This window comes from Hyaena hyaena, unplaced genomic scaffold, assembly GCF_003009895.1.
Source record: "Hyaena hyaena isolate Hyena2069 unplaced genomic scaffold, ASM300989v1 scaffold_280, whole genome shotgun sequence".
Taxonomy (NCBI): domain Eukaryota; kingdom Metazoa; phylum Chordata; class Mammalia; order Carnivora; family Hyaenidae; genus Hyaena; species Hyaena hyaena.
In genome coordinates, this window is record NW_024080912.1 from 679,213 (window position 1) to 706,362 (window position 27,150).

General features: G+C 57.5%; 1 protein-coding gene across 5 annotated transcripts; it reads right to left on the reverse strand.

Annotated features, from left to right (window-relative positions):
- Positions 1–510: 510 nt before the first annotated feature.
- On the reverse strand, positions 511–19,507 carry PICK1 (protein interacting with PRKCA 1). Of its 5 annotated transcripts, none has more exons than XM_039246132.1 (14): positions 19,290–19,507; positions 18,942–19,039; positions 17,729–17,840; positions 11,288–11,416; positions 9,169–9,235; positions 8,034–8,123; positions 5,739–5,792; positions 5,140–5,202; positions 4,250–4,383; positions 3,782–3,874; positions 2,900–2,950; positions 1,894–2,038; positions 1,097–1,343; positions 511–846 (listed from the first exon to the last, which is right to left on the reverse strand). In XM_039246132.1, the coding sequence occupies exons 2-14, from the start codon at positions 18,980–18,982 to the stop codon at positions 720–722; spliced, it is 1,353 nt and encodes a 450-aa protein (XP_039102063.1). In that variant the 5' UTR covers positions 18,983–19,039; positions 19,290–19,507; the 3' UTR covers positions 511–719. The 5 variants fall into 5 exon arrangements, with proteins under 5 accessions (XP_039102063.1, XP_039102062.1, XP_039102064.1 ...); XM_039246131.1 differs by having other exon boundaries at positions 19,192–19,507; XM_039246133.1 differs by having other exon boundaries at positions 19,343–19,355.
- Positions 19,508–27,150: the final 7,643 nt, after the last annotated feature.

A 27,150-nucleotide genomic window follows, 5' to 3' on the forward strand; every position in this document is an offset into this window, starting at 1 on the left:
CCACTCTGCAACCACACGGAGCACGAGGGTGGCATTCTCCACTGCCCTTTGGCCCTGGCAGAACAGCTGCGCCCGGAGGGTGGGGGCATCCTCACATTCTCCCGCCGGATGTGGGGCCTTGGGGCCTCCCGACTCAGCGTCTGTCCTGTCCTTCCCCAAATAAAGGCCGAGCTACCAGCCAGAAGCACCGGTGGATCAAAGACGGGGGAAGACATAAAAGGCCCCCCAAGGCAGCAAGCCTTGGAGCCTCTGGGACGCGCCAGATCTAAGTCCAAAGCCCACCCCGTCCCTGTAACACTGGGTGGCCCTGAGCAAGAGACTTCTGTAGCCTCCGTTTCCCGTCTGTCAGCGGAGGCAGCAGTGCCGGTTCACAGAGCTAATGCGGGGAGTGAGTGACATATACAAACGGAGCGTCAATAAACCTTGTGGCCCCCCCACTCCCTGGGGACGGGGAGGCAGCAGGGGGGCGTCGAGGGGAGGAGGGTCTGAGGCCACTGCAAAGAGCCCGGCTCCATCCGGCTTTGTGTTTATTCCGTACAGGCCCAGTGCCCGGCCCCTCCCCGGGGAAGCGGCTGAGCCCAGTGGGGGGAAATGAAATAAATAAAGGCCGCAGAGGTGTCAGCGTGGGCTGCGGCGGGGCCGCCGGGGCGAGGGGCGGGTGTCCGGGAGACGCTGGCCCGTCTTCGGCTGTCCGTCCCCGGCCACCAACTCCGGCAGGCTCAGGTGGGGCTGGTGGAGCTGCCCAGGGGGACCGGGTCTCGGACTTCCTGCCCCCGCCGACCACTCCTCCTTTCTGCCCCCTCTCTCCTTCCTAAGGCAGTTCCAGAGGCTGAGCTCCCCATCTGGCTGGGGGAGGGAAGGGGGGAGGCCGGTGTCCAGGCTCCAGGCCACGGGCCCGGGGGCTTTCCCAGGCAGGAGCCCGGGCTCGCTGTGCGAGGACAGAGGAGCAGGGAGGCAGGCGCCCCAAGCCCGCAGGCCTTTATGCGGCGCCTGCTGTGCGGCGGCCCCGCCCCCGCTCCCACGCACTGTCCTCCCCTCACCCTACCCCCCAGGTCCGCGGCCCGCGGGGGCGCTCAGGAGTCACACCAGCTCCCACCCTTGTCCAGGGGCCCAGCGGCCCCTCGCGCATCCCTGGACGGCTCCCCGGCCGCCGTGTCCTCGTCCTCCTCGTCCTCCTCGTCCTCGCCGTCCGTGAACTCTTCCTGGCTGAGGCCGTAGGCCAGCGTGGTGTGGGCCAGGTCCACCTCGATGGGGAAGACGTCGGCGTCGCGCAGCACCGCGTAGCAGTCGTTGTAGTACTTGGACATGGTGGACACGAAGCGCTGCAGCTGGAACACGATGTCCTGGACTGGGGCGGAGGACAGGCAGACAGGCGCCGGTGGAGAAGACCCTCTGAGCCCGCCCCGCCCGGCTCCACCCTGCCCCGCCCCCTGGGGGCTTCCCGTCCCGCCCCGTCCCACCCCCTGGGGCTTCCCGCCCTGCCGGGCCCCGCCCTGCCCCGCCCCCTGGGGGCTTCCCGTCCCACACCCTTCGGAGTCCTCCTGCCCTGGGAGCGGCCAAGGCCAGGGCTGCCCGGCCCCACGAAGAACCCAAGTCTCCCGGCTCCCGGGTCAGGGAAAGGAGGAGCCCGGCCGGCACCCCACCGCGCCCACAGGGCACGGCCCAGCCCCCCTCAGGCCAGACCCCGGGAAGCCGGCTGCATTTCTGGCAGGGCCGTCCCTCTTGGGCCAGACTCAAAAGCTCTGCCGTGGGACCTCCCTGTCCAGGCCACGGTTTTCCCAGCTCTGAAATGGGGAGAAGATGGTAGCCACCCCCACCCCCAATCCTGAGAATGGTAAAGGGCCGGGGCTGGGCATGCCCCTGAACCTCCCGGCGCCCACCCACGCCCCTCACCATGCTTCTGGTCCAGCAGCTCCATCTTCTCCAGCACATCTTTGCGCATCTGGGAGAAGCGGGCACGGGCCTCCTGGCGACAGCGCAGGATTAGGCGGTACTCGTAGTTGCCGGTGCTCACGCGGTACAGGGGCTCCCCCAGGGCCTGGAGCAGGGAGGCGCACATCAGGGCCCTGGCAGGGGGGCGGGGGCGGGGGGGCGGGGCGCCTGCTCTGGGACAGATGGGGGCAGGAAGGCTGCAGAGCCCACCCCACCTACCAGCTAACTCCCCTGAACCGCACGGCCCTTTTCAAAGCTACCACTTCTGAGGACACCAGTGACAGCTAGAAGCCCCTGTTAATAGCTTTGTGAAACAAGAAAACAAAAACCTAACCCTCGCCCCATCAAGTAATGAACATTTAGTCCTGAGGTGGATCCGGACGTCAAAAGTATGAAAGTGTTAGGCCGCCTGGGTGGCTCAGTCAGTTAAGCCTCCGGCTTCAGCTCAGGTCATGATCTCACGGTTCGTGGGTTGGAGCCCCGCGTCGGGCTCTGCGCTGACAGCTCAGAGCCTGGACCCCCTTCAGATTCTGTGTCTCCCTCTCTCTGACCCTCCCCTGCTCAGGTGTCTCTCTCTCTCAGAAATAAATAAAAAACATTTAAAAAGAAAAAAGATTTAAAAAAAAAGTATGAAAATGTTAAGATTAAAAATGCGTCTTAGGAGTGAGGAAAGTCAGTTTTTCCCTGCAAGAGGCTCGCAGGGCCGGGGGGCAGCGGACAGTCGGGGAGGGTCCTAGCACAAGCTGGTTGGTGCTCCCCCCGAGGGCCCGGGGTTGGGGCACACGGCCCCACAGCTCCGGGGACAGGAGCCCGGCCAGGCCCCCAAGCCTCTCCCAGACAGGCCTGACCCGCCTGGGCGCCCCGCCCCCGGCAGACCCAGGACATTCTCAGGGCCAGGAGACAAGCAGGGGTGCGTACGGCCCGCTTTCCCACCCCAGGGCCAGCCTGACAGCCGCTGAGGACTCACAATGCAGCTGTACTCCTCGTCGTCCATCTCCTTCACCTTCAGGCAGTAGGACTGTGTGGGACAGGCAGGGCCCCGACGTCAGGGTGGCTGCGCGTTCTGGATGCCCACTCTGCGGCCCGCTTCCTCCCAAGCCACAGCACCCCTACTCCCCGCCGAGGAGCAGCTGCGCAGGGCCTCCTGGGCCCTGCACACCCTCGACTAGGATAGGCTGAGACGTGTCAGGGGGAGGCTGGCACCTCACTCTGACCGGCCCCTGCTCGGGGAGGCCGCGGGCAGCATGGCAGCACGCGGGAGAGGGTACACATCTGGGAGGCTGGCAAGAGCCTGAGAAACAGCCCAGCGTTTACCAAACTCAAGATGATCTGGGGGAAAAAAGGGGACTCCATGGTCAAAAGAGCATGGGAAGGTCCTTGAAGACGTGCTACACATGAGTGCTGCCTGTCAAAGGCTCTAAGAAGTCCTGCAGCAAAAGGCTCTGAGAAGTCCTGCCGCAAAGGAACCTTGGCTTGCTTCGTGGAGCATTTTCCCTCAACTCCTTTGACCATAAGAATTATTGTGTAAACATAAAACTCAGTAATGTCTCTTGGCACCTACTTTAGAACCACTGGCCTACTGTTACACTTGACCCTGAATTCCCAAGAGGTCAGAGTGGTCCAGAGTTGAGCGCTCTGCCTCCCCCAGGCTCCCAGCCTCCCAAGTCTCCTCTGAGCAGCTGGGGCCAGTGTCCGGGCTGCTGCCCAATACAGTGCCTCCCAGGTCCCTGGTGCCATGTCCTCAATCAGATACGACAGGGGGTTTGGCCCCAGCCCGCTGGCCAACCTCTGGGTGGGCTCTCCCCCAGCAGGCAGGACCATTCCCTCCCCAGAGGCTGGGGACCCTCACCAGGTACTCAAACTTCACGTCCAGGTACTTCTTGATGGTGAGGCGAGTGTCTGGGATGGCTTTGTTGAGATACGTGTTCAGGTCCGTCAGCATCTGGAAGGGGCAGATGGGTGGAGGCTTAGTCCCTCCAGAGGCAGGGGGCAGGCTGGCCAGGGTGATGACGAATGGCACCGATCCATCAATCCTTCTAGTGGACTCAGGTGTCAGAGCCAAAGGGCGCGCCCAGACGGCTCTGTCCACTGAAGGGTGAGAAGACAGGCCAGGCCAAGGGCAAACTGTAACGAGTGAGTCAGTCAGCACCGAGTGATGCCGGGGGGTGGGGGGCGGCTCACCCATGGTCAGCCGTGTCGGTGACCAAGCCAGACCCGCACCCAGGCGCTCCAGCTCCAGTACAGGACCCTTCCTGCGTGTCGCACTGTCCCCTCTCTACCCTCACATGCTGACACACACACGCGTGGCGTGACCTACCGGCTTGATGGTTTTCAGCAGCCGGATGCCGAACTTCTCAATGCTGCGGTGGGCGTCAGCGAACTTCACAAAAGCCTCGCTCGCAGCTGGCTGGGGCTCCCGCACCCCAATCACAGAGAACACGTCCCCAAAGGCTGCAGGACAAGTTTGCCCTGAAGGCTGCCCCTACTTGACCCCTTCGCGGAGAAGCCAGGGGTTTGTCGGGGAAAAGCAGGGCGGGGGCACGCCGGGCTGAAGGCCAGGATCTGCATGAAGTCTACGTCCCAAGGTAGGTGGGTTCTACGCCCGAAGAGAGTTGGGTCTGTACCCCCAAGGGAGCTGGGTCTATACCCGAGGGAGTGGCCCTCATTCCCCAGAGTGACTAGCCCGTGGGGTAAGAAGCCTCGGTCAAGGGTGGAGAAGCCAGTGTGGCCTGACAGTAGAGAATCCTCTGGGAATCTGGATGCCCGGGCCCTAAGGCCAGCTCCACCCTAAGGAGCCGTGTGACCGTTTCCTCCGTCTAGGCTTCATTCTCCCAACTATAAAATGGGATCACCAGTAGCTGCCCTGGGCAGCCAACAGACTTGTAGGAAATGAGATCACAAATAAGAAAGGCATCCCGGTACACTGTAAAGGGGGTGGGGAGGTACAGGTAAGACTGGACCCCGCGGAAGACTGGCTGGCCCCCATGTTCCCTGCTGGCACCCATTACTGCTACATCCCGGCATCTAGACAAGGCCCAGCTGGAACGGGGCCTGAGGGGAGGTGCTGTGGCGCCTGCCCGGGGGTGGGCATGAGAAAGGTCCCAGGGAGGGGATTGGCCGCCTCCTCACTGTATGGGGAAGCACCGAGCTGAAGAGGGGAGGGAGGGTCTTCCCAGGGTCACCTGGCAGGTTTGGGGGTGCCCTTACCCCGGTGGGTCTGCGACAGCTCATAAAAGGCCCGTAGGAGGTTCTTGGTGTGTTCTGTCATTCCTATGGGAGAGACCCAGCCAGGGGGGAACGGTGGCACGTGATGACACCGCAATGGCCCCCCCGGGCCCTGGCCTCCAACCCCCCACCCTGAGGCCCTCACTGTTCCTGGGTTCACTTGCTCTTCCCGCAGGTGCACCAGGGCCCAGAGTTGAAGGCTTAGCCCCAGCACCACCCAAAAGGCGGCCCCGTCAGACGGCGGAGGCGGGACTTCGCAGGTGAACAGGGCCTTCTATGGACTTTATCTCTGGGAGACAGCGGGGCTCCGAGAGACTCTCATTTACGTGTGCTGTTATTTGAATTTCGGTGGATGTGTGTTACTTTCGTAATCAGAAAAAGTATGTGATAAGAGGCTTTTTTTCTTAAGAATTCCTAACGGCCTCAGTCCTAGAATTTTATGGGGCGGCACTCCCGCCCCCATCGCCACCACTTCAGAGCAGGGCTCCAAGGCTCTACGCCAGGGCGGGGCCGGTGCCAGGCACTTACCGCCCGGCCGGGCACACCCTCCACCCACACGTGGCTGGTGTGCGCCAGCTCACCTTTATACAGCTCGGCAGTCCGCTCCAGCTCCTCCAGCCTCTTGACAAGCCCGTCTGTGGGGGGTCAGGGGAGAAGGTGAGGCCAGTGGGTCTCGGCGAGCACGGGGTGAGCCTGAGCCAGGCTTGAGAGGAGAGGGGCAGCCTCCAGAAGAGAAGGATGGCACTTCCCAGGGACGGGCTCCCAGGGAGGAGGGTCATGCTCTACAGCGCCCGGGATCCCCATACCACGGGCAAGCAGGGGACGGGCAGGGCCCCCCCCAGGCAGCTCCTGAGACGAGCTCTCCCCCCGCCCCCCACAGGACGGGCACATCAGAGGGGCAGAAAGGCGATGATAACCGAGGCACTAGCACCGGCGAAACCCTGGTCCCAGGGCCCGACCCGTGGTGGCTGCCCACCGCCAGCCAAAGGCAGGCCCTTTCCTAGCAGTCAAGGCTCCCGTTCTTGTACCATAAACCCAGCCCACAGCCACGGAGGAAGGCAGTCAAGGGGAGCCAGAGAGGGGCTGTTTTGACACGTCTCGGGCAGGCCCGGCACAGCCCCTCCTGCAGAAGCCACTACGACAGCTCAGAAGGGAGAACCGTCTGGGGAGAGAAGGCAGATTCAGGAGGGGCTCAGAGGAAGACCTCGCATGGGACAGGGACTGGGCCACCATCTTCAGCCGCCTAACAGCTGTTTCTCAGGCACCTCTTGTGTGCTGGTCAGGCCCACAGAATGACCTTGGTGAATGAGCTCCGAGTCGTGCCCTCAAGGCTCACAGTCCAGCAGAGGAGAGTGGGGAGGGCAGGCCACAAATGACCAGAGTAAGCTTGAGGGCCGTCGAGCGAGAGGTGGGGGCAGCTGCTTCACCTCAAGGCCTCAAAAGGGGCTCAATCAGATAGCCAGGGATGGGCAAGCATTTCAGATGAGGGAGGGAGGGCGCGTGGCAAGCGGTTACAGGTGAGGGAATGAGGCTCCTCCCACCTTCCATAGCAGCACCCTCTGGGCAGGGCCCGCGCTCTCTGAGCTATGGTGTTGTGCTCCAGAAACCCAGCACTCAAGGCTCCCTGCGTCCAACTCAGTCCTTCCTTCGTCTGACCCTTTGGGGCAGGTACAACTTCCCTCATTTTCTGTGTGAGATGAGGGGCAAGGCGGTAAAGCAACTTGCCCTAAGGCACACAGCCAGGCACGACTCAAGCCGGGGTGCTTTCTGCCCTCCCCCTCCCCCCAGTCTCCTGTGTTGACCTGGGCTGGGGTTTTCTGAGTGGGAGGAGAGGAGGGAGCAGACAGAAGTCTGGGCAGGGATGGTGGCTGGGGGTGGGGGGGGAGAGGGGGCAGGGAGGAGGGTGGGCTCCTGGTGGGGGGGTGGGGGGTGGAAGGGGGCATCTGGGAGACCTTCAGGGACCTGGCTACTGGTTGGCCCCCAGAGCCCTGGCACCTGGCCAGCCTGGCAGGAAAGGAGCCACATAAGGGCCGTGCTGTTGTTTTTAGCTGGGTCATGGGACATGATGACGGCTTCAATTTTAGAAACCCTATTTAAGGCTCGGGAAATTGCAAGGTTTGGGGGGAAAAACACAACAACCAGTTCTAATTTCATCCCAACGCATGGTAACTACAGTAACAGGGATTTATAGGCGCCAAGAGGCTGAAAATAGCAGCCGCCACTTTTGTGCACCATTTGGAACGGGCTCAGACCCCGCCCCCGCGTCCCAGCCAAGGAGCCGTGTGGCCAGCGGAGCCTACCACAGACGCGGGCGCCTATATCCACCCCACACGCATATACCGCAGAGCCACTATTTATAACCGCGGGCTGGGACGGTGGGAGCAGGACCGAGTGTTTTACTGGCCACACACATGCGCAGGCGCGAACATGCGTGTCCATGGCTCCCCCCGTCCCCGCACCCTCCCCCTCCAGTCACGGCAGAAACCGAGCCAAGGGCAGCAGCGCCACCTCCTGGAGAAAGGCAGGGGAGAGGCAGGCGGTAGGGGAGCAGGGCGCTGGGGCCACACTGGAGAAGAGGGCACAGAGTGGCCACGGCCAGCGTGGTGACAGCAGCCGGGGGCGGGGGCGAAGGCACCAGCTGGGGCTGCTGGAAGGAAGCACCTGGCACTGCGTACGGGGGGCACCACCAGGGCGCGGGGGCCGTGGCTGCAGGTGCCTCGGGGGACTGGGAGGCAGAGAGGCCCCTGGGGATGCGGACGGTGACCATCAGCCCCACAGGCAGCGGGACCCATGTCAGCAACGTGGACAGCCTGTCTCTGGAAGGCTGTGCCCGTGACCCCGTCCCCGGGGCAGCGGGGCGGGAGGACAGGACTCACCGTTGCACAGGATGGCGCGGCTCAGGCCCAGGGCGTCCGCAGTCCCCGAACTCATGTTCTCTACCAGCCGGTGCTTTACTTTCTTCAACACTGGGACCAGGCGAGAAAGGGACTCAGGGACAGGCAATCTGCAGCGGGGCCCTCAGGCCATCCCTGCCCCAGCCCATCTCTCCCCGCAAGCGACAGCAGGGGCTGAGGGGCTGGAACTGAGGCTTCGTGCGGGGGTGACCTTGGAGTGGGGAGAGCCCCAGGAGGGCGTGCCAGGCCCCCCGCCCTGCTCACTCTACAGGAGGGCAGGGTCGGGGGCTGGAAGGAGGTAAATATGTAAAGTGCCAAGAGGCAAACCAGGGAGCGCCTCTTCCTGCTTCCACATTTGGCAGTGGAGGCGCCATCAACCACGAGTGACCTCGGACCCCAGACTCAATCGCTGTATATGTGTTCACACACTTAGTCCCTGGGAGAGCCTCCAGGACAGACTTGACCTGCCCTTGGCCTCCTTAAAACCCAGGAGGTGGCTGCGGCCCCAGAGCCAAGAGACCTGCATGTGCATTCACCCAGGGGCCACGGAGCCCTCTCTGCCTCAGGCTTCGATGCGGAAGGAAGGGGCTGGTCCAGAGGACTTCGAAGCTGCTGTCCAGCTCTAGAGTCCTGAAGCTACTATAGAACCAAACCCAGCCCCCTGCCCCCAACCCCCAGCAGAAGGCAACCTGTCCTGGGGAATGCCAGGGGAGGAAGGGCTGGCCCGGGACCCTCTGCCCGAGTCCAGAGGTCCAGTTCAGACCTCAGGCCCTCCTGGGAGCAGGCAGGCGGAAGAGGAGGCCAGGCCGAGCAGGGTGCGGGTGGGCACCCTCACTGGAAGCTGCCCTCCCTTTTGGAACGGTGAGAGGCTGGCATCTAAGGGCCACCCTAGGGCAGTAAGGTCCCAAAGGAGGTGGCGGCGGGGAGAGGGCTGACGCATGGGGGAGAGCGAACTCAGGGACAGATTCCTGGGAGCTACAGCAGGAGAGCACCGTGGGTCCTCCCGGGCCCTCTCTGCATCGGGTTGGTCAAAAGCCACATAACTCCTGAAACGCTGTCCTAAAGAGGCAGAGCACGGGCCCAGGGCTTGTGGGGCCCCCGCTCCCGTCCAGCTCACCAATGTCCAGGGACATCCCCTGCTTGGGGTCCGCCTGCAGCTTGTTGTAGTGAATGGTCACCTCCCCCTGGAAAAGCAGGAGAGGCAGAGTTGAGATGGAGGCTCCTGGGTCCCAGGCCCCTTCCCTGGGGAAGCCTGTTTGCCCCGAAACCTGTGCTCACGAGAGAACCCTGGGCCCTGGGCAGGACCCGGACCAGCTGTGAGACGTGCCATGCCGGGCCAAGGGCTGTGACACGGCCCTGCCTTAACTGGTTTGTTCCCAGGTCCCTCCCTGTCTTGCTATGTGCCTGGGGAACCGGCAGGGATGAGGGCAGCCACGGTCCCGGCTGCCACAGAGCTCACAGCCAGGCCGTCCCCGATGTCCTGCGCTCCAGCGAGATCAGGTGCCCCGGCCTCCCCCACGCATGCCATGCTTGGAGCCATTTGCCCCACATCGAGTATCTTCTGCGCTCGAAACCCCCCCTCGTCCCCAGGAGTTCCTCCATTCACGCAGCTAATACGTCTGCGCACTTTGTGACCGGTGCTGGGACGCCAGAAAGGAGGTGCAGGGCGGCCCCAGCCTCCATGGGCCCGAGCCCTCAGGGGGGCTGATGCAAATCGCATTCTACATCTGGAAGAGCAGTGCCGGCTTCTCCTGGGACGCCTTCCCTATCCACGTGAGGCCACATGGTCACTCTCACCCAGGTGATCCTAAGGCCCCTGAACTTGGGACAGAACCCACTCAAACACAAAACGGGATTTCAGTAATGAGTCCTGAAGGGAAACCAAGATGGCCTGAGGCCGTCAGAGGCGGGGGCAGAAGCATAAAGCTCTCTCGGGCTGCAGAACACGCTGGGGAGGGGGGGGCCAGGACCGACAGGACGAGGCGCAGTGGGCGTCAGGCCTGGGCCCGGGTCCCGCTGTGTGACCAAAGCAAATCCCCCCTCTCTCTGGGCACCAGTGACACGGGACCATAGTCCCTGCCCGCACCCAAACACGGGAGTTGGGAGATCCTGCGTTGATGTCAAGGCTCTTGTCCCCCTGGGCACCGTGGGAGGGGCTGGCATGCGACGGGCCACAGAGGACAGGCTGTGATGAGGCGTGAGGAAGGGGCCACACGGGGCATACCCCCCCCCACAGTGTGCACCAGGGGGCAACGCCATCGCCTGCTCCCCCGAGGAGCCCCTCTGCCCAGCAGGCCAGCCCAGGGCAGAAACGGCAGCCCGGGCGGGGCGCACGGCACAGTAACGGGGAGAAGGTGGTGAAGCGGCCGGCCCGGGGCTCAGGCAAGAGGGACTGGCAGGGGCGTGGGTGCCTGCGACACAGAGGACAGAGAGGGCGAGGTTTGGACGGATGGGGTCGGGGGGCTCGGACACTCAGCCACGCTCAGTGTACAGCTGGGACCCTTGACCCTAAGATTTTGGAAGCATCCGGGGGCTCTACAGGCCCTTTGCTGTTTGGGTTTTCCAAGAGTCACTGGCAGCAAACCCTCTAAGAAACGCTGAAAGGGCTGCACGCTTGCTTCCCTGAGGGGTCGGGATGCTTCCCACCATTGCAGGGAGGGGCCTTGTGGGGTGAGGCCTCGCCCTTAGCAGCTGGGGTGGGGCGTGGGGAGCAGGGGGCAGGCGGTGTGTGACTGTGGCCTGTGGAACAGAAGCCCAGCAGCCGGACTGGGAGCTGCCCTGGGGCCCGGAAGTCTCCCTGTGCAGGGGACGGGGGTCTGTGAGTCCAGGAGGACCCGGGGGACTGAAAGTCCCTACAGGAATGATGGGGGGCCGCTCCTCTTTCCCTCCTTCCCCGCCCAGGCCCAGCATGGCCCAACTGACATTCGTCAAGGGTCTACTGACCCCGGCAGGTTCACCTTGGACTTGTAGCTCCAACTCCGGCCCTGAATGGGGACCCACTGGGTCAGAGGACGGAAAGGTGGCTGAGGCAGCACCAGTTCTAGAACAGGGGGGGTTTGCTGACCACTTGTGGGAGGCACTGGGGAGGCTGGAGCGTGGCCCAGACCCCGGTGCACCATGGAGGTGGCCAAGATAGGGCCCATCTCCTCGCAGGCCTGCTGGGCGTCTCGGAAGCGGCCTGGCGGCCCGTATCTCCCTCCACCCCCGCCCCCGCCCCCACCGTGCAGCAGCCTCACCTTCACCTCCTGAATCATCTTCGCCACCTCCACCTTAGTTTTGCCTTTGATTGACCTGCCGTTGACACCGGTAATCTCGTCGCCAGCTGCCACCGTGCCGTCCAGGGCCGCCGGGGTGTTGTCAAACACCTGTGGGTGCAAGGAGCGGGTGTGGTGAAGAGAAAGCAGGGAGAAAACACCTGGGGGGAGACAGTGGTTCCCTGCAGCCCACGCAAGGCCTGGTTCGCTCCAGGCTTCATATGCCCAGGGAGCACGTGCTCTCCCAAAGTCCTCTCTCTAACACGCTTCTCCCGCAAGTCTGCTCCGAGTGGACCAGAAACCCCAGAGCACCTCGGGTCACTCCCTGCACCTCCTCACAGTCCCCGAAGAGCAGACTCCAGCTTACATGTGAGCCCCTCTTCCCACAGGGACTCCTTCAACGGGACCTGTGCTCGCCGGGAATGGTGGGGGAGGGGAGACATGCCTGTCAGAGCACACATGTGCGAGCGACACTCAGGGCAAGGGGCAGGTTGGGGCCACGCACACGTATACAGGGATGGACAGGAATACAAAAATCATAGCCAGAAAATGGCCACAAGGACAGACACCAGAACTGTCAGCAGCTCAAGCCCCAGAGTGACTTCCCTCTGCCGTATCTTAGGTCCTCCGCTTTCTCCACGAAGCCTGCAGAAAGGACGCTGGACGACGCCTCGTATGCACAACGTTATAAGGAGAAGAGGAAATAACGGCGCTGAATGTCTCTTCCCACGACCTTTCAGAATCATACTAAGGGGCGCCCGGGGGGGCTCAGTCAGTTGAGCATCCAACTTGGGCTCAGGTTGTGATCTGACAGTTTGTGAGTTCGAGCCCCGCGTCGGGCTCTGTGCTGACAGCTCAGAGTCTGGAGCCTGCTTCAGATTCTGTGTGTGTGTGTCTCTCTCTCGCTCTCAAAAAGCAATAAACATTTAAAACAAAACAAAAATCACACTAAAAACACAGAAATTATGTTTTAAAAAATGATAAAGGAGACCACAATAACGAGAGGCTCTATGTGCCCTTGGAAGATGGACAGCGGGAAGCCAAGGTCCCGCAGAGGGGCTTTAGTAAGAGATCTAGTGTTCACTGGAAACTGCCAGAGGGTCGGGAAGCGGACCTGGAAATAGCCACAGGTGGGAAGAAGGCAAGGTGTAGAAAGTAGGGAACAGACTCAACTCTGAGCTCCCTCCCCACCCACCCAGCCACCCACACTACCCCTTCTCTGGGGAAGATGGAGATGGCTTCCCCAGAGAAGCTTCTGACTCAGGCCCAGGGACTGAGGAAGGTGAGAGTGAGGCCCGGATCTAGACAGATTCGGGTTTAGTGAGTCCCAAAGCCCTCTAGCCCCGCCGGGGCCCCAGAATGCTGGCGGCCAGGCTTACTGCCCTTCCCGGAGAGAGACCAGAGGCCCCTGCCCTGAACTGCCTATCTCCGTAGACACTGGGAGACATGACCCCCCCGCTCAGCGTGCCTGCGGCCTGACCGCCCCACAGGGAAGCCCGCCCGACACGGCCTGCACACAGGTCTTCATGGTGGAAGGTGGCTGTGACGGTTCACTTCCAATGTAAGGACAGGCACTCGAGAGAAGTGTCGCACGTGAAAAATACTTAAACAGAAAACAAAGGACAGGATTGATTCGAAAACAGGAAAGATCTCTTAGCAATGCAAAATCTAATTGACATGTGCGATGCCAAAGAAGCTACGGAAATCAAGCCGAGGAAAGTGACAAACTGGACAATCAAAGAAAAGAGAAAGAAAAATACCAGAAGGTCAATTCAGGAGGCCCAACACTAGCCAACAGAAATCCCACGAGAGGGAGCAGAAACCGGAGGGCAGAGTCTCGCCAAAGAGCGAGTACTCGGGACTCCCAGGGCAGAGAGAGACAGGGGCTGCCCCAAGGAACGCACCCCCGGGACAAAGGCCTGTGCCAAGAGCCATCGTCATGGCCCTTCAGGATGCCGAGGACAAAAAGAAGCTCCAAAGAGTCTCGGTAGATCAAGGACAGAAGAGATCACGAATGAAAAACGGCCTCAGACATAACAACCGCGCTCACGTCTAAAAGATGGTAAAACGATACCATTGAATTTCTAAGTGAAAAGTTATTTTCAACCGTGTCCTTCTTGAATTTGATCTGCCCAAGTGTCAGATAGAAAGAAGCCGAAAAGAACGACACAGACGGGAAAGTGGCATTTTGGGATAGACACGAGCTCTCAAAAACGTCACCTCCCCGGCCACCTTTCTCAGAAGGCTACAGGAGGATGTGTTCCATCCCAACGAGGAAGGAAGCCAAGGAAGACGCCTCCTGTCCTGAGCAGCAAGGGAAAAAAATCAACGAAACTCAAAGGCAACCGACGGAATGGGAGAAGATATCTGCAAACGACAGATTTGATAAAGGGCTAGTATCTGAAATATATAAAGAACTCATAAAACTCAATACCCCAAAACCAAATAATAAATAATAATAATAATATAATATTATCCGCTCTAGAAAACAGTATGGAGGTGCCTCAAAAAGTTAAAAATAGAGCTACCTTATGATCCGGTGATCGCGCTACTATTTACACAAAGAAAACAAAAGCATGATTCCTTTTTCTTTTTAATGTTTTTTGGTTGTTTTTTTTTTGAGCGAGAGAGAGTGGGAACTGGGAAGAGGGGCAGAGAGATGAGAGAGAATCCCAAGCAGACTCCACACTCAGCACAGAGCCCAATGCGGGCCTAAAGCTCTCGAAATGCGAGGTCACAACCTGAGCTGTTATCAAGAGTTGGATGGTTAGGGGCGCCTGGGTGGCTCAGTCTGTTGAGCGTCCGACTTCGGCCCAGGTCATGATCTCATGGTTCGTGGGTTTGAGCCCAGAGTCGGGCTCTGTGCTGACGGCTTAGAGCCTGGAGCCTGCTTCCGACTCTGTGTCTCCCTCTCTCTCTGCCCCTCCCCGACGCACGCTCTGTCTCTCTCAAAAATAATATAAACATTAAAAAAAAAAAAAAAAGACAATTGAGTGAAAAAAAGAGACAGAGGTTCCTCAAAAAGTTAAACACAGAGGCACCGGGTGGCGGCCCAGCAGCCCCACTGCCACTCCCAGGAACGCACCCCTAAAAAGGAAAGCGCGTGTCCGCACAGAAACTGTGCGTGGACGTTTGCGGTAGTGTCATTTGTAACGTCCAAAAGGTGCCAACAACCCAAACGTCCACTGAACAGATATACAAATTGTGATACAGCCACAAAATGGAAGATTAGCCAGGAAAAGAACGAATCAGTGAAAAATGCCACAGCTTGACTGAAATTCAAAAACTGAAAGAAGCCAGACACCAAAGGCGACCTGTTAAGATTTTTTTTATATAAAATACCCAGAAAAAAACCACCTCTGTAATAACCAGAGGATCAACCAGCCTAAAATCACCAGCACACAGGGCACCTGGGTTAAGCTGGTCAAGTGTCAGACTCTTGATTTCAGCCCAGATCGTGATCTCGTGGTTTGTGAGTTTGAGCCCCACGTCAGGCTCTGCACTGACCGCACAGGGCCTGCTTGGGGTTCTGTCTCCCTCTCCCCCATGAACGCTTGCTCATTCTCAAAATAAATAAGTAAACTTTAAAGGATTAAATAAAATAAAATAACCAGCACAGATACTAATCGCAGAGCCAGAAGAGTGGTGGCCAGAGGGGAGGGGAAGGGGGACAAGTGAGTACTTAAAGGGCATGTTCTTAAAGGGCTGCTCTGGGGGGATTTAAAAATTCTTTTAAAAAATGGTTTTAAATGTTTTTATTTTTGAGAGAGAGAGAGAGAGGACACGAGCAGGGGAGGGTCAGAGAGTGAGGGAGACACAGAATCCAAAGCAGGCTCCAGGCTCCGAGCTGTCAGCACAGAGGCCAATGCGGGGCTTGAACTCACAAACTCCAAGATCATGACTTGAGCCGAGGTCAGATGCTCGACTGACTGAGCCACCCAGGCGCCCCCCCAAAATTCTGAAATTAGAGAAAGGTGGTGGTTGTATTTAGCAAATGCACCAAATGCCGCTGAAAACTACTCACTGTAGTTGTTTTTTACTTTTTAACTTCAAAACTACTCACTGTACGTGAACTTCACCACGATAATTTTTTTAGGTTTATTTATTTATTCGGTCGGGGGGAGAGAGAATCCCAAAGATGCTCCACACTGTCAGCGCAGAGCCCAGTGCGGGGCTTGAACTCATGAACCATGAGATCGTGACCTGAGCCAAAATCAAGAGTTGGCCACTTAACTGACTGAGCCCCCCAGACGCCCCTTAAATAATATTTTTTTAATTCCCATGGAGGATCCCTAAGCTCAGTAGGCAGAGCAGTGCCTCCCATTCCCCTACACCAGCTGGGAGGACGGGCTCTTTGATTTCCTCCCGTCCCCGGTGCCCACCATAGAGCCCGGCCTGCTGCGCGGGCAGTGGGTTCGCGGAAACTGCAAAATGACGACGCCGGGCAGATGCGGGGAGAGAGAGCACAGCGGTTCTGGAAGAGAGCTACCGTTCCCGTCCACCGGACTGGGGAAAGCTGTCAGATATTTACAAGTGACAGACCAAGAAATATCAGGATAAGAATCTAAGTGAGAAAAGTGAAAACACACCTGAAGAAACAGCTCTAAGGGGGTAAAAGTGGTGGTGCTGCTGGGGTCGGGGGGGAAGGCGGATGGGGTGGGGGAAAGCAGATGGGGGTGTGGAGGGTGGGAGGAAAGGGTGGAACAGATGATGTATCATTTGACACCAGCCTTCTAGTACTCTTGACTTGTCTAGAACAAATCAGATAGACTTTGATAAAACTACAATTCAATTTTTTTGAGAGTGAGAGAGAGACAAGAGAGAGAAAGGGCACAAGTGAGCAAGGGGCAGAGAGAGGGAGAGAAGCGGGGCTCACCCAAAGTGGGGCTTGTGGTTTTTGTGGGTTTTTTTCCCGAAGTGGGGGCCCATGTTTACCCGATGTAGGACTCAAACTCACAAACCATGAGATCACGACCTGCGCCCAAGTCAGATGCTCAACGACTGAGCCACCCAGGTGCCCAATACAATTCCATTTTTAAAAACCGAATTCTGTGAGTCTATAAGCACAGCTTGTCTTAAGCCAACCTGGCCCCCACCAGGTGAGGAGGGGGAGGGGCCAGGGGCGAACAGGGCACACAGCAGGGGGGCCAGGCCTGGGCGAGGCCCCCCCCCAACACCTCCTGGGTCAGAGCCGGCCACCAACTGCTGGTGAAGGCAGCACCCTGAGCAGGCCAGGCCAGATCCTGGGAACCTCTGTCCCCAAGGCCCAGAAGCAACTCTTCTGCAAGATCCTGAGGGACTGCAGTGTCCCATCTGACCACTTCGCTGAGAAGAGCAGAGCAGAGGCTGGGTCAAGCTTATGTCCAGGCATAGGTTGGACATAAGGCAGCAAGGTTCCTTCCAAGGCTGCGGGAAAAACCAGTGACTCCTGACCAGCCACAGTGCAAAGAAACCCGTCCCCACTCCTGAGTCACAGCGGACAGCATATTACCAGGGTGGCTTCTTCGAGAAAAACCACAAAACTGCTCGGCACTGGCAGCGGATCGTCTGGGAAAGTGAACACCTACCACAAAAAATGGCAACAGCTACTGCTTTATGGGTGCTTTTTAAATGGCAGGCGCTGGGGCGCCTGGGTGGCTCAGTCGGTTAAGCGTCTGACTTTGGCTCAGGTCACGATCTCACGGTTCGTGGGTTCAAGCCCCGCATCGGGCTCTGTGCTGACAGCTCAGAGCCTGGAGCCTGCTTCGGATTCTGTGTCTCCCTCTCTCTCTGACCCTCCCCCACTCACGCTGTCTCTCTCTCTCAGAAATAAATAAAAAACATTAAAAAAAAATAAATGGCAAGCGCTGTTCAGGGCATTCTGTTTAACCCTCACAGTGACCCACACGCTTTACACCGTCACTTTCCAGGCGAGGAAACTGAGAACTAGAGAGCTTAAGTGATACTGGCTACCAAGCAGGGAAGGTGACACTTGAACTCAGACCGTGACTCCTCCGCGGACTTGTGGACTCTCCCTTACACTCGACTTGCACCAGGACTCGAGGCTGACACTTCTGGGGATTCATGAAAGGCATTATATGGAAGGCTGACGCTGTGCCGGGCATGGGGCTGGGTGCTGACCGTAGTAACAAAGCAAACTGGGCTCCTGTCCTCGCAGCGCGGAGGCTGGGAAGCGGCTGGCTAGGGGACAGCAACTCCGTGATTACAGATGGTGACAAGGGCCGGGAAGGAAAAGAACACCCTGCAATGACAGGACAATGGGACTCGCTTGCTGCGACGGAGTGGCCAGGGAGGCCTCCCTGAGGAGGTCGGACCTCAGCGATGGGAAGGCATCAGCTCAGCTCAGCAGAGTGGAGAATGAACCTGCCTGGGTCACGCCCCTGCGGGGAAGTGGCTCGACTCTACCTCCAAAGCCCCCAGTACCTGGACGATGTAGAGGCAGGGACAGTACTGGGCCCCTCCTCCTATGCTGATCCCGATCAGGTTCTGAGCATCCTTCTGCAGGGTCACCTTCCCAGGCACGGTAGGGATTCCACTAGAAAGAGAAGACGCGAGGTTGCATCTCCAGGAGGAAGGGTGATGGGGGGCCCAGGGGAGGCCCTCCAAAACCCCTAGGGGGCCGCCGAGTGCTGCTCAGCTTTTCCTTTCTTTTTCTTTCTCATGCGGCCCAAAAGACACTCTGTAGTGGCACAGGCACAGCTCTGGGAGTCACACAGAGGCGGGATCAGATCCCAGCTCTGCCATTTGTCATCCACAGGAAGTGGGTGAGAAAGTCACCTCTCTGCATCTCAGTGACCTCATCCATCAAACAGTACGGATAAACATGGCTGCCTAACAAAGTTCTTGTAAGAGAGTGCACGGAAGGCACTTCCATGCAGCCAGAGGCAGGCAGTCCCCAAAACAGGTCCCCTTTGCCTCTCCTTCATCTTACTCTGGAGGCGTGAGTCAGACTCTGTCCCTGTCACCTGCTCTGGCACACACGGAACATTATGGGCACCTTCTCCAGCGAGCCTTCACCCGTTAAACTATCCATCCCCCATCTCTTGATCGCTCTGCTCAATAACCTCTCAGTTTTCAATATGAGAAGTCCGCACTTATTTATGTTTTGTGGTAAATATTTGCCTTGATTCACTTACTCATTTGACAAACATTTGCTAACAACCTACTGACGTCAAACACCGTACTAAGCAATATGGACACAGGCAGTCCTCCGGAGTGACGGAGGATATGTTTTAGTAAGGAGGCTAACAATTTTTAAAAATCTGTTCCTCTAATCATCTGCGGTGGGGAGGAAGTTAGGTTTATGATATTCCTATTCACCTTCAAAGTCTGGCTCAATTGCCACCTCTTTGTAAAGTCTTCCATGAACATCCCAGGAAAAGCACTGCTCCATCTGCTCTCTCCTTGTAGTCAGGCCTTTCTCCGTTAGTGCCCACGTGGCCCTGGATTATTACCTGCTCATATGTCCCCAGCCCCCAAGAGAGGGTGAGCTCCTGGAAGGGCAGGGTCCATTTCTGCTACAATACAAGACCCAATCCCCGCTGAGAAGCAAGGATCTATGGACCTGGGAAGTCCGGGGATCTGGAGGCCCTGGGGCTCGGGCATTCCTGGGGCTTGAAGGCAACAAAATACTCACAGTTTATCCTCTTCGATGTCATAATCCAAGTCTGAAAACATCGTTCCGAGGGCTGAGGTGGGCTGGCTAACTGCCCAGCTCGGCAGGGGAATGGGGAACTGGATCAGGGAGAGAAAAGAGCGTAGGATTTAGGGACCCGAGGTGCCCAGATGTCAACCTCTACCCCAGCGATCCGGGAGAGCCAGACCCTCCCTCTGCACGGTGGGGGGAGTCCCCGGGGTTTGGGGGCGGGAAGGGAAGGGGTTCTTACTAGGTACAGGGGCGAATTCCAGGCCAGGGCGGTGGGCTCGGACCCCAGAGCCCGCCCCAAGGGTCTCCAGGCCCCTGGGAGCTACCGCTGTCGCTCACCGGAAGCGTCAGTCCCTCGGCCGGGTCCTGGCCAGGCTGGCACCTGAACCCACCTGCCGTTCCACCTGTCTGCGGCCGCGACTATCGCGTCACTTCCGCCGAGACGCGGAAGTCCCGCCTTCTCCACCCCTCGGATATTTGCCCCAATCCCGGCAGATAAGCCTTCCTCCCTGGCTCCCTGGGTTCCGAGAGCCAGAAAAAAAACAAGTATTGACGGAAGCTCTCCCGGAGCATGAAAAAACGGAAACAGAGGGAAGGGCTGGAGAGGCCGACGGCCCTCAACCCCGCCCCCTGCCCGGTGGCCGCCGCCATCTTGATAAGGGCAGGATTCTTCCCAGCCTCCTCAGCGGGATGCCACGGACCAGGCCGGCTGGGCGGTTGCCGTGGCAACGGAAGCATCCTTGGGCGCGGAGGCTTCCGGCGAAGTTCAGGTGGATACAAAGCCTTTCACATTTTCAGCACCCCGTCTTGGGTGCTGTTTTTCCTCTACTAGAACGATGGACCCCGAGCTGGAAGGAGCCTTGGAGCCTAATCCGAGTTCTGCGACCAGGAAACTCATGCCAGAGATGGGAAGGGATTTTTGTCCGGAACCGCCCACAATTGGTATAGGATCTAGATCTTGACCCTGAGATTCCTAACACCTGATTCAGCGCCCTTTTAAGACTTCCACACATGTATTCAGTGGCTCAGTTATTGACCACAGATTGGACGAATTACCTTCCTTTGCCTTTATGTGTCCCCTTTCCCCATATGCAAACTAAGACCATTGAGGCAAGATGCTTCTATGGTATTTGGTGACAGACACCTCGCACCGCACCTCGTCTCCTTTAATCCTGAGGAGCAGCCCCCTGAGGCCCCACGGAGGGTCGCAGCCTCCTTCCGGGGGCAGCGGAGGAGGGAGAGATACAGAAGGATAATTATCCACATATCCCACCATCCGATGGGATCCCCACTCCACCCCCTCCTTAGGAAGATAATCTGAGCCTCAGCAAATGTGCAGAATGCCACAATGGCGACGACCTCTCCCATGTTCCCACTGCTCTCCAGTTCAGGTTACTTGCAGGATTTCAAAGTTCAGCACGAATGTGTGAGAGGAGGACAGGGATTGTCAGCCACACTGTGCAAGTGAGGAAACTGAGGCTCAGAGAAGCAGCTTCCCTTTGTCTCACCAGGTGGTCGGTGGAAGAGCTAGAGCTGGACCTCCCAAGCCCTGTTCAGGCCACGATTTTAGTTTTAAAAAGCAGCAGCCCCACGGGGCACCTGGGTGACTCAGTCAAACATCTGACTTTGGTCATGATCTCAATGTTGGTGAGTTCGAGCCCCATGTGGGGCTCTGTGCTGACAGCTCAGAGTCTGGAGCCTACTTCGGATTCTGTGTCTCCCTCACTCTCTGCCCCTCCACCACTCATGCTCTGTCTCTCTCAAAAATACATAAAACATTTACAGATTAAAAGAAAAAAGCAGCAGGATCCAGGCCCCCTGGGTGGCTCAGAGGGTTAAGCGTCTGACTTTGGGTCAGGTCATGATCTCACAGCTTGTGAATTTGAACCCCGCATTGGGTTCTCTGCTCTCAGCACAGAGCCAGCTTCAGATCCTCTCGTCTGCCTCTCTCTCTGCCCCTCCCTTGCTCAAGGGCTCTCTCTCTCTCTCAAAAATAAATAAATATTTTAAAAAAAATTTTTAAAGCAGCGGACACTTTAACAAAACCCAGATACTTTAACATGGATGGTGGTTCTTCCACCCCATAGCGTCCCTGGCCAAAGCCCAGATCCTGCCATTCTGTGACTGGGTGATCTTAGACAAGTCACTGTCTGACTCTGAGCTGCCAGTAGCCGTAGACTAGGGAAAAAAGATCCTCCTATCAGGTACCTGTGAAGGTCAAGATGAAAGGAAAACCAGGCATGATGACATAAGATGCCGCTCCAGCCTCCTGACCGCCCCCCCTACTCCGGTTCCTCTTCTCATGAGAGGGTCTCTCTTTTCTGCTTTATCTTCCCCATCGTCCAGACCCAGCTCTGACCCACCCCTTTCAGGCAGCCTTCCCAGACAATCCCAGCTCACAAATCTCACCCCTGTGTCTCAGCGCCAGAAACAGTTACTTGAGGGACGCCTGGGTGGCTCAGTTGGTCAAGTGTCTGACTTCGGCTCAAGTCATGATCTCCTGGTCCGTGGGTTCGAGCCCTGTGTCAGGCTCTGTGCTGACAGCTCAGAGCCTGGAGTCTGCTTCGGATTCTGTGTCTCCCTCTCTCTCTGACCCTCCCCTGCTCACGCTCTGTCTCTTGAAAGTAAATAAATAAACTTAAAAAAAAAAAAAAACAAGAAAAGAAAAGAAACAGTTACTTGGATCATTCCTTGGGCAATTGCGTATGGCCTTCCGAAACGCCTTCATGTCTTCCCCGAGCCAGTTCCACATTGATTTACTTATACATGCTTGTACTTTTTCTGAGGAGGCTTTTCCTCCTTTAAACTTTGGGCTTAAGGGCTCAGATCTTGATAAATTGTAAACTGCTTCTCCCTGGTTTCCCTTACCTGTACCGACTTCCTTCGGTACCCCCACCTTCCAGAGGATGCTGGGAATCTGTCGATGGTATGACAAACAAGGAAAAGAAAACCAGATTGCTTTGTCATGCCCAGTAGTGTGACAATATTACGAACCACTTGATCGGTGAGGGGGTCTCCTGGGTCAGCCCATGCAGCAGCCATTTAAGGGAGTGAGGCTGGGACCATGAATTTGAAGGGGAAAAAAGTTCATATAACTTGTTCCATCACCAAACTAAGTACTTGTCTTCCCAGCCAGACGGAAAGCCCCTGGGGTCAGATCTTGTCCTCTGAACCGGCATAACTGGGAGATATTGCAGGCTCAGTTCTAGACCACAATAAAGCAAATCTTGCAATAAAGCAGATCAAATGAACTTTCTGATTTCCTAGTGCATGTAAAAGTTAGGCTCACGCGGTAGCGTAGTCTACTAAGTGTGCAGTAGCAAACATCTGAAAGAGCGGCATATAGACCATAATTTAAAAATACTTTATTGCTAAAAAAAAAAATGCTAACCGTTATCTGAGCTTTCAGCGAGTCATAATCTCTCATCACAGATCACCACAAAAAATATAATAATCAAAATTTTTGAAACATTGTGAGAAATACCAGAACATGACAGAGACATGAAGTCAGCAAAGGCTGTTGGGAAAATGGCACCAACAGACTCGCTCAATGCAGGGTTGCCCCAGACCTTCAATTTGTAAGAGACACAGTATCTACAAAGTGCAGTAAAGGGAGGGGGAGTGTGTCTCCATCTCCCACAGAGCCTGGCATGGTATTTGACTGAGGATGGAATGCCCTAGAAATGGCTGTGGCTTTTTATGAAGTGGCAGGGCTGTGGAAAAGAGGATGTGGATGGGCAGAGAGAAGAAGGGAGAAGGAGGGTCTGAACCTAAACCTGAACCTGAACCTGAACGGTGGCAGTGGCCTGAGCTTCCTCTGTGGGGCTGGAATCATCATACCAAGTGTAGATCCTGAAGTTTGGAATTCTGGTCTTTAACAAAAAAAAGCAAGTTTGGAGCAACCTCCAAACCCACAGGCTTGATCTTCGACTGCCTACTCCCCACCTGAGGACAGTCCCAGCTCCGATCTGAGCTCTGCCGTTTGTAACCTGGGGGATCTTGGGCAAGTCACTCTTCGCCTCTGAGCCTGGGGTGTCTGTAGAATTGGGGATGATGATCCCTCCCCCAGAGAGCAGTTAAAGAGATGAAGATTAAAAGGAGAAGCAGTGGTGGGGGGGGGGGGCGGGTAGCTCAGTGCGTTGAGCATCCAACTCTTGATTTCTGCTCAGGTCATGATCTCATGGTTCGTGAGTTCGAGCCCCACATCAGGCTCTGTGCTGTCAACACAGAGCTCACTTTGGATCCTCTGTGCCCATCTCTCTGCCTCTCCTTCATTCATCCTCTCTCTCTCTCTCAATAAACTTTTTTAAAAATTTTTTAATGTTTTATTTATTTCTGAGAGAGGGAGAGAGACAGCATGAGCAGGGGAGGGTCAGAGAGAGCAAGAGACAGAGGATCTGAAGCAGCCTCCAGGCTCTGAGCTGTCAGCAGAGCCGGACATGGGGCTCAAACCCACAAACTGTGAGATCATGACCTGAGCCGAAGTCGGATGCTTAACTGACTGAGCCAGGTCACCCCTCTCTCAATAAACTTTAAAAATTATTTAAAAATAGATAAATAAAAGGAGAAGCAGGTGTGAAAGTGCCTCATGAGTGACTCACTTGGCACAGATATCAGAGGCTTTTATTGTCATGCCTCACTGCAATGATTTTGCCCAACTGCTTCAGAAGAGAGAGCCAACGACACACTAAAGGGTCTTTGGATGCTCGGGCACCTGATTCGGCCTCATCTGGGAAGCACCTTACATGCAGATTCCGGGGTTCTGTCTCACACCTATTAAATCAGGGTCTCGGAGGCTACATTTTCACAAAGACTTCGCCGGTGACTTTGAAACCTACTGCAGTTTGAGGATCACCATGTCCCAGGCTCAGAATGTACAGTGTCTGCGCACACTCGCGTGGGCCTGTTAAGTCCACCAACAAACTGTGTTCCAGAGTTTCACCGTCCAGGAGGAGCCCAGGGCGTTATGTGTCCCCAGAGAAGGGCCTCCTAGGCAGGCTGGAGGCTGGAGAAGGCTCCTGGAGGAAGGGACATCTCAGCAGAGTCCTGAAAGAGGAGCTGATGCTCCCCAGGCTGAGAAGAGGGACAGGATGACACAGGCAAGGGACACACAGCTAGTGAAGATGGCTGGAGGTACACGGCCCAGTCCGGGGGCTGGGGGAGAGATAGTGGGGACAGTGTGACAGCCATGCAAGTCCAGGTGGGAGTACAGAACCAGCCACCACCTCTGCCTGGGTGAGAGGTGTCAGCAGGGCCTCGCGGGGGAGCATTGAGCACCTACTCAAGGATGGATAGGATTCTGGGGGTCAATGGGGGTAAAGACAATCACCGCTTCCTAGGGGGGCTGTCAGGGCTGGCCCTCACCCTCACCCTCCCAGCCTGCTCCTCCCCCTTTTCCTTCCCTCTGCTCCCTCCAGGCAGGTGGGTGACCTCTCACCTGGCCAGGCCCTGCCACTGAACGCTCTGTGACCCGGGGAAAGTCCCAGCTCCTCCCTGGGCCCGGGTCCCCTCCTAGGTTCCCACCTGGGAGTTCCCAACACTTAGGAAAGCCGGTCTCCTACACCCCATATTCCTGGAGAAGTGCTGCCACCCAGTGGCCACTGGGAGAAACACCTCCTGGGGTACCAGAGCCCTAGCCAGAGGGCTCTCCGCCAATCCAGTCACTGCCACCACCTGCCCGGCTCCGGTCAGGCTGGGGAGTCCACAATTCCCTGTACCTTGTGGGCCATGAGTGAGACTGGTCAAGTGCCGTGCTGTGACCAAGGTGCCCGCCCCTCAGCGCCGCTGTGGCCCAGGCACAAGGCCTGACTCCTCACAGACCACCGGCTTCAAAGACCCCCGTGGAGGTCAAGAAACCAGGGGTACGTGCGTGAAATGTGGTTCAATTCAGCAGCAGCATAGAGCACGGGTTTGAGAATCGAGCAGGCCCTGTGTCACACGGTCCCCCTGAATTAGCTCCTGTAAGGTCACTACAGTCCTCAGAGGCAGCACTCTCCATTCCCATGCTCGTTCCCTCCCTAAATATGCGCTCAGCACCTCTGTGTCCAGGCCACGGGGCACACCAGGGAACAGGAAAAGAAAGGCCCCGCCCTGACAGAAGGAGTGGGAGAGGCCGGCAATGAACCCAAACACCAAGAAATGGGCTCATTCCAGCTGGGGGTGGGTGCATGGATGCTGTAAGACGGGGGGCGTCATGGGGGACGATGGAGAAGGGGTGGGAAGCGGGGGGACAGATTATAGTGGTGGGGAGGGTCTTCGGGGGCAGAATGTTCCTATGGCAGATGTGAGCTGACATCTTCGAGGAACAGGAAGGCCAGCATGGCGTGGCACAGGACTCGGTCAGTGAGGTTGGCGGGGGCCAGATCCAATGTCATTGCCGCCCCTGCTTCCCGGACAAGGCCCTGAAGGGTTAAACACCTCCCAGTTCATCACTGGTAAGGCCAGGGTTCGAAGCCAGAGGAGTCTGAGCTGGAGCCGGCTCTGGGATCCCTGTGCTTCCCAGGCTGTGTGGATGTGGACAGGTGGCCTGGCCTCTCTGAACTCAGCCTTCCCAGCTGCACGAGGAAGGTAACACCTCTGACTTCAGAGCCCTGAGAGAAGCCCCAGTGGGAACGGGAGTGATTGTAGGTCTGTGGGGAGCTGGTGAGGGGGCTGGACAGACCATTGCCTCAGTGGTGGCCACGTGACCCTTGAAACATCACCTGACCTCTCTGAGCCCTGGTCTCTCAGGGTAAAATGGGTACCACAAGAGCCCGAGTGTTGGTTTGTTTTTTTTTTTAATATTTTATTTATTTTTGAGAGAGAGATAGAGACAGCATGAACAGGGGAGGGTCAGAGAGAGAGGGAGACACAGAATCCACAGCAGCTTCCAGGCTCTGAGCTAGCTGTTAGCACAGAGCCCGATGCGGGGCTCGACCCCACGAATTGAGAGATCATGACCTGAGCTGAAGTCGGACACCCAACCGACTGAGCCACCCAGGCGCCCCCTGAGTGTTGCTTTTAAGTCTGACCATGACAAATCCCCTCCACCATCTTTCCAACACACACAGACTCAAATCCCAGGTTTCATCTCAGATCTGGGCCTGGCGGCTTCTCTGGCACATGGCCCTGCCTTCCTCTCTGTTCACATTCTGTTCTCGGGCCTCGTGCTGTTCTTGGAACGTGCTGGAATGTGTCCACCTCAGGGCCTTTGCCCTCGCAGCTCCCTCCGTCTGGAACATTCTTCCCCAGGTACGCTCACCCCCTCGCTTCTTCCGTGTCTCAACTCACAGGTTACATCGCGAGGCAAAGCCCTCCCTGCCCACCAGCTGGAGCGCAGCCCTTGGCTAGTCTCTCTGGACACCCATTCATTCCCCAGGACAACAGGTTGCCCGCGGGCAGGACCCGGTCTGTCCCGGTCACACCTGTCGCCAACACTTAGCACAGTGCCCAGCATGTATAACATTTAATGCCCGTCTATTGAATGAATGGATAACTATGTCATCGAGAGCGCTTCTCAGAGACTAGGTGGTGGTCAGAGACAGCGGGGGACTCAAGTTTCAGAATCAGAGTTCCCAGACTCCATCTGCCTGGCAAGGGACAGCGATGAGAGCCTAGCAGGGGAAGAGCGGAAGAGTCAGATCTGTACGTGGCTGGACCCTACTGGCTACGGCAGCAGTGGGGGCGGGGGGGGGGGAGAGGGAGGGGCAAGAACTTGCAGGGCAGACAAACAGACTGGAAGAAAGTCCCTCCCTCCCTCCCTCCCGCTAGGCCCACAGCGGCTGAGGAGGAGAATTAGCATTGCTCAGAGGCATTTGCATCCTTCCAGAAGCCCCTCAACAGTTTTGATGGAGCTGTGGACCTCCCTGCCCTTGGGGTGCGGGGCAGCTCCCTCCTCTCTTCTCAGTGGCCTCCTCCGGTAGTAGGGTGTGGGCTCCCCTGGGGCCCTGAGTCCCCCCAGCCATCCCCAAACCAGCTCTATTCCTGGCCCTGCTTGGCACGCAGTGGGCTGACCCCTGACCTCCCTCCCCCCAACCCCCACGCACACCGCTAGTGCTCTGCTCCCAGAGTTAGGTCAGTGATGAAAGCCTAGGGGGGTGGAAGGAGTGGGACAGTGCCTGATTGTTCCCGCCCCTGGCAGCGAGGCCCCGCTGCTCCCTAGCGTTCGCCCCCACCCCCACCCATCATTCTCTTTCCCTGTCTCTAGTTCATGCGGTCTCGG

Bases quoted from the DNA above. Each gene is read 5' to 3' on its own strand.
- PICK1 (XM_039246132.1), bottom strand. From the start codon at position 18,982: ATGTTTTCAGACTTGGATTATGACATCGAAGAGGATAAACT. The intron at 17,841-18,941 runs GTGAGTATTTTG...TTCTCTTTCTAG, and splicing joins GACATCGAAGAGGATAAACT to TGGAATCCCTACCGTGCCTG. The intron at 2,951-3,781 runs GTGAGGGTCCCC...TGTCCCACACAG, and splicing joins ACGTGAAGTTTGAGTACCTG to TCCTACTGCCTGAAGGTGAA.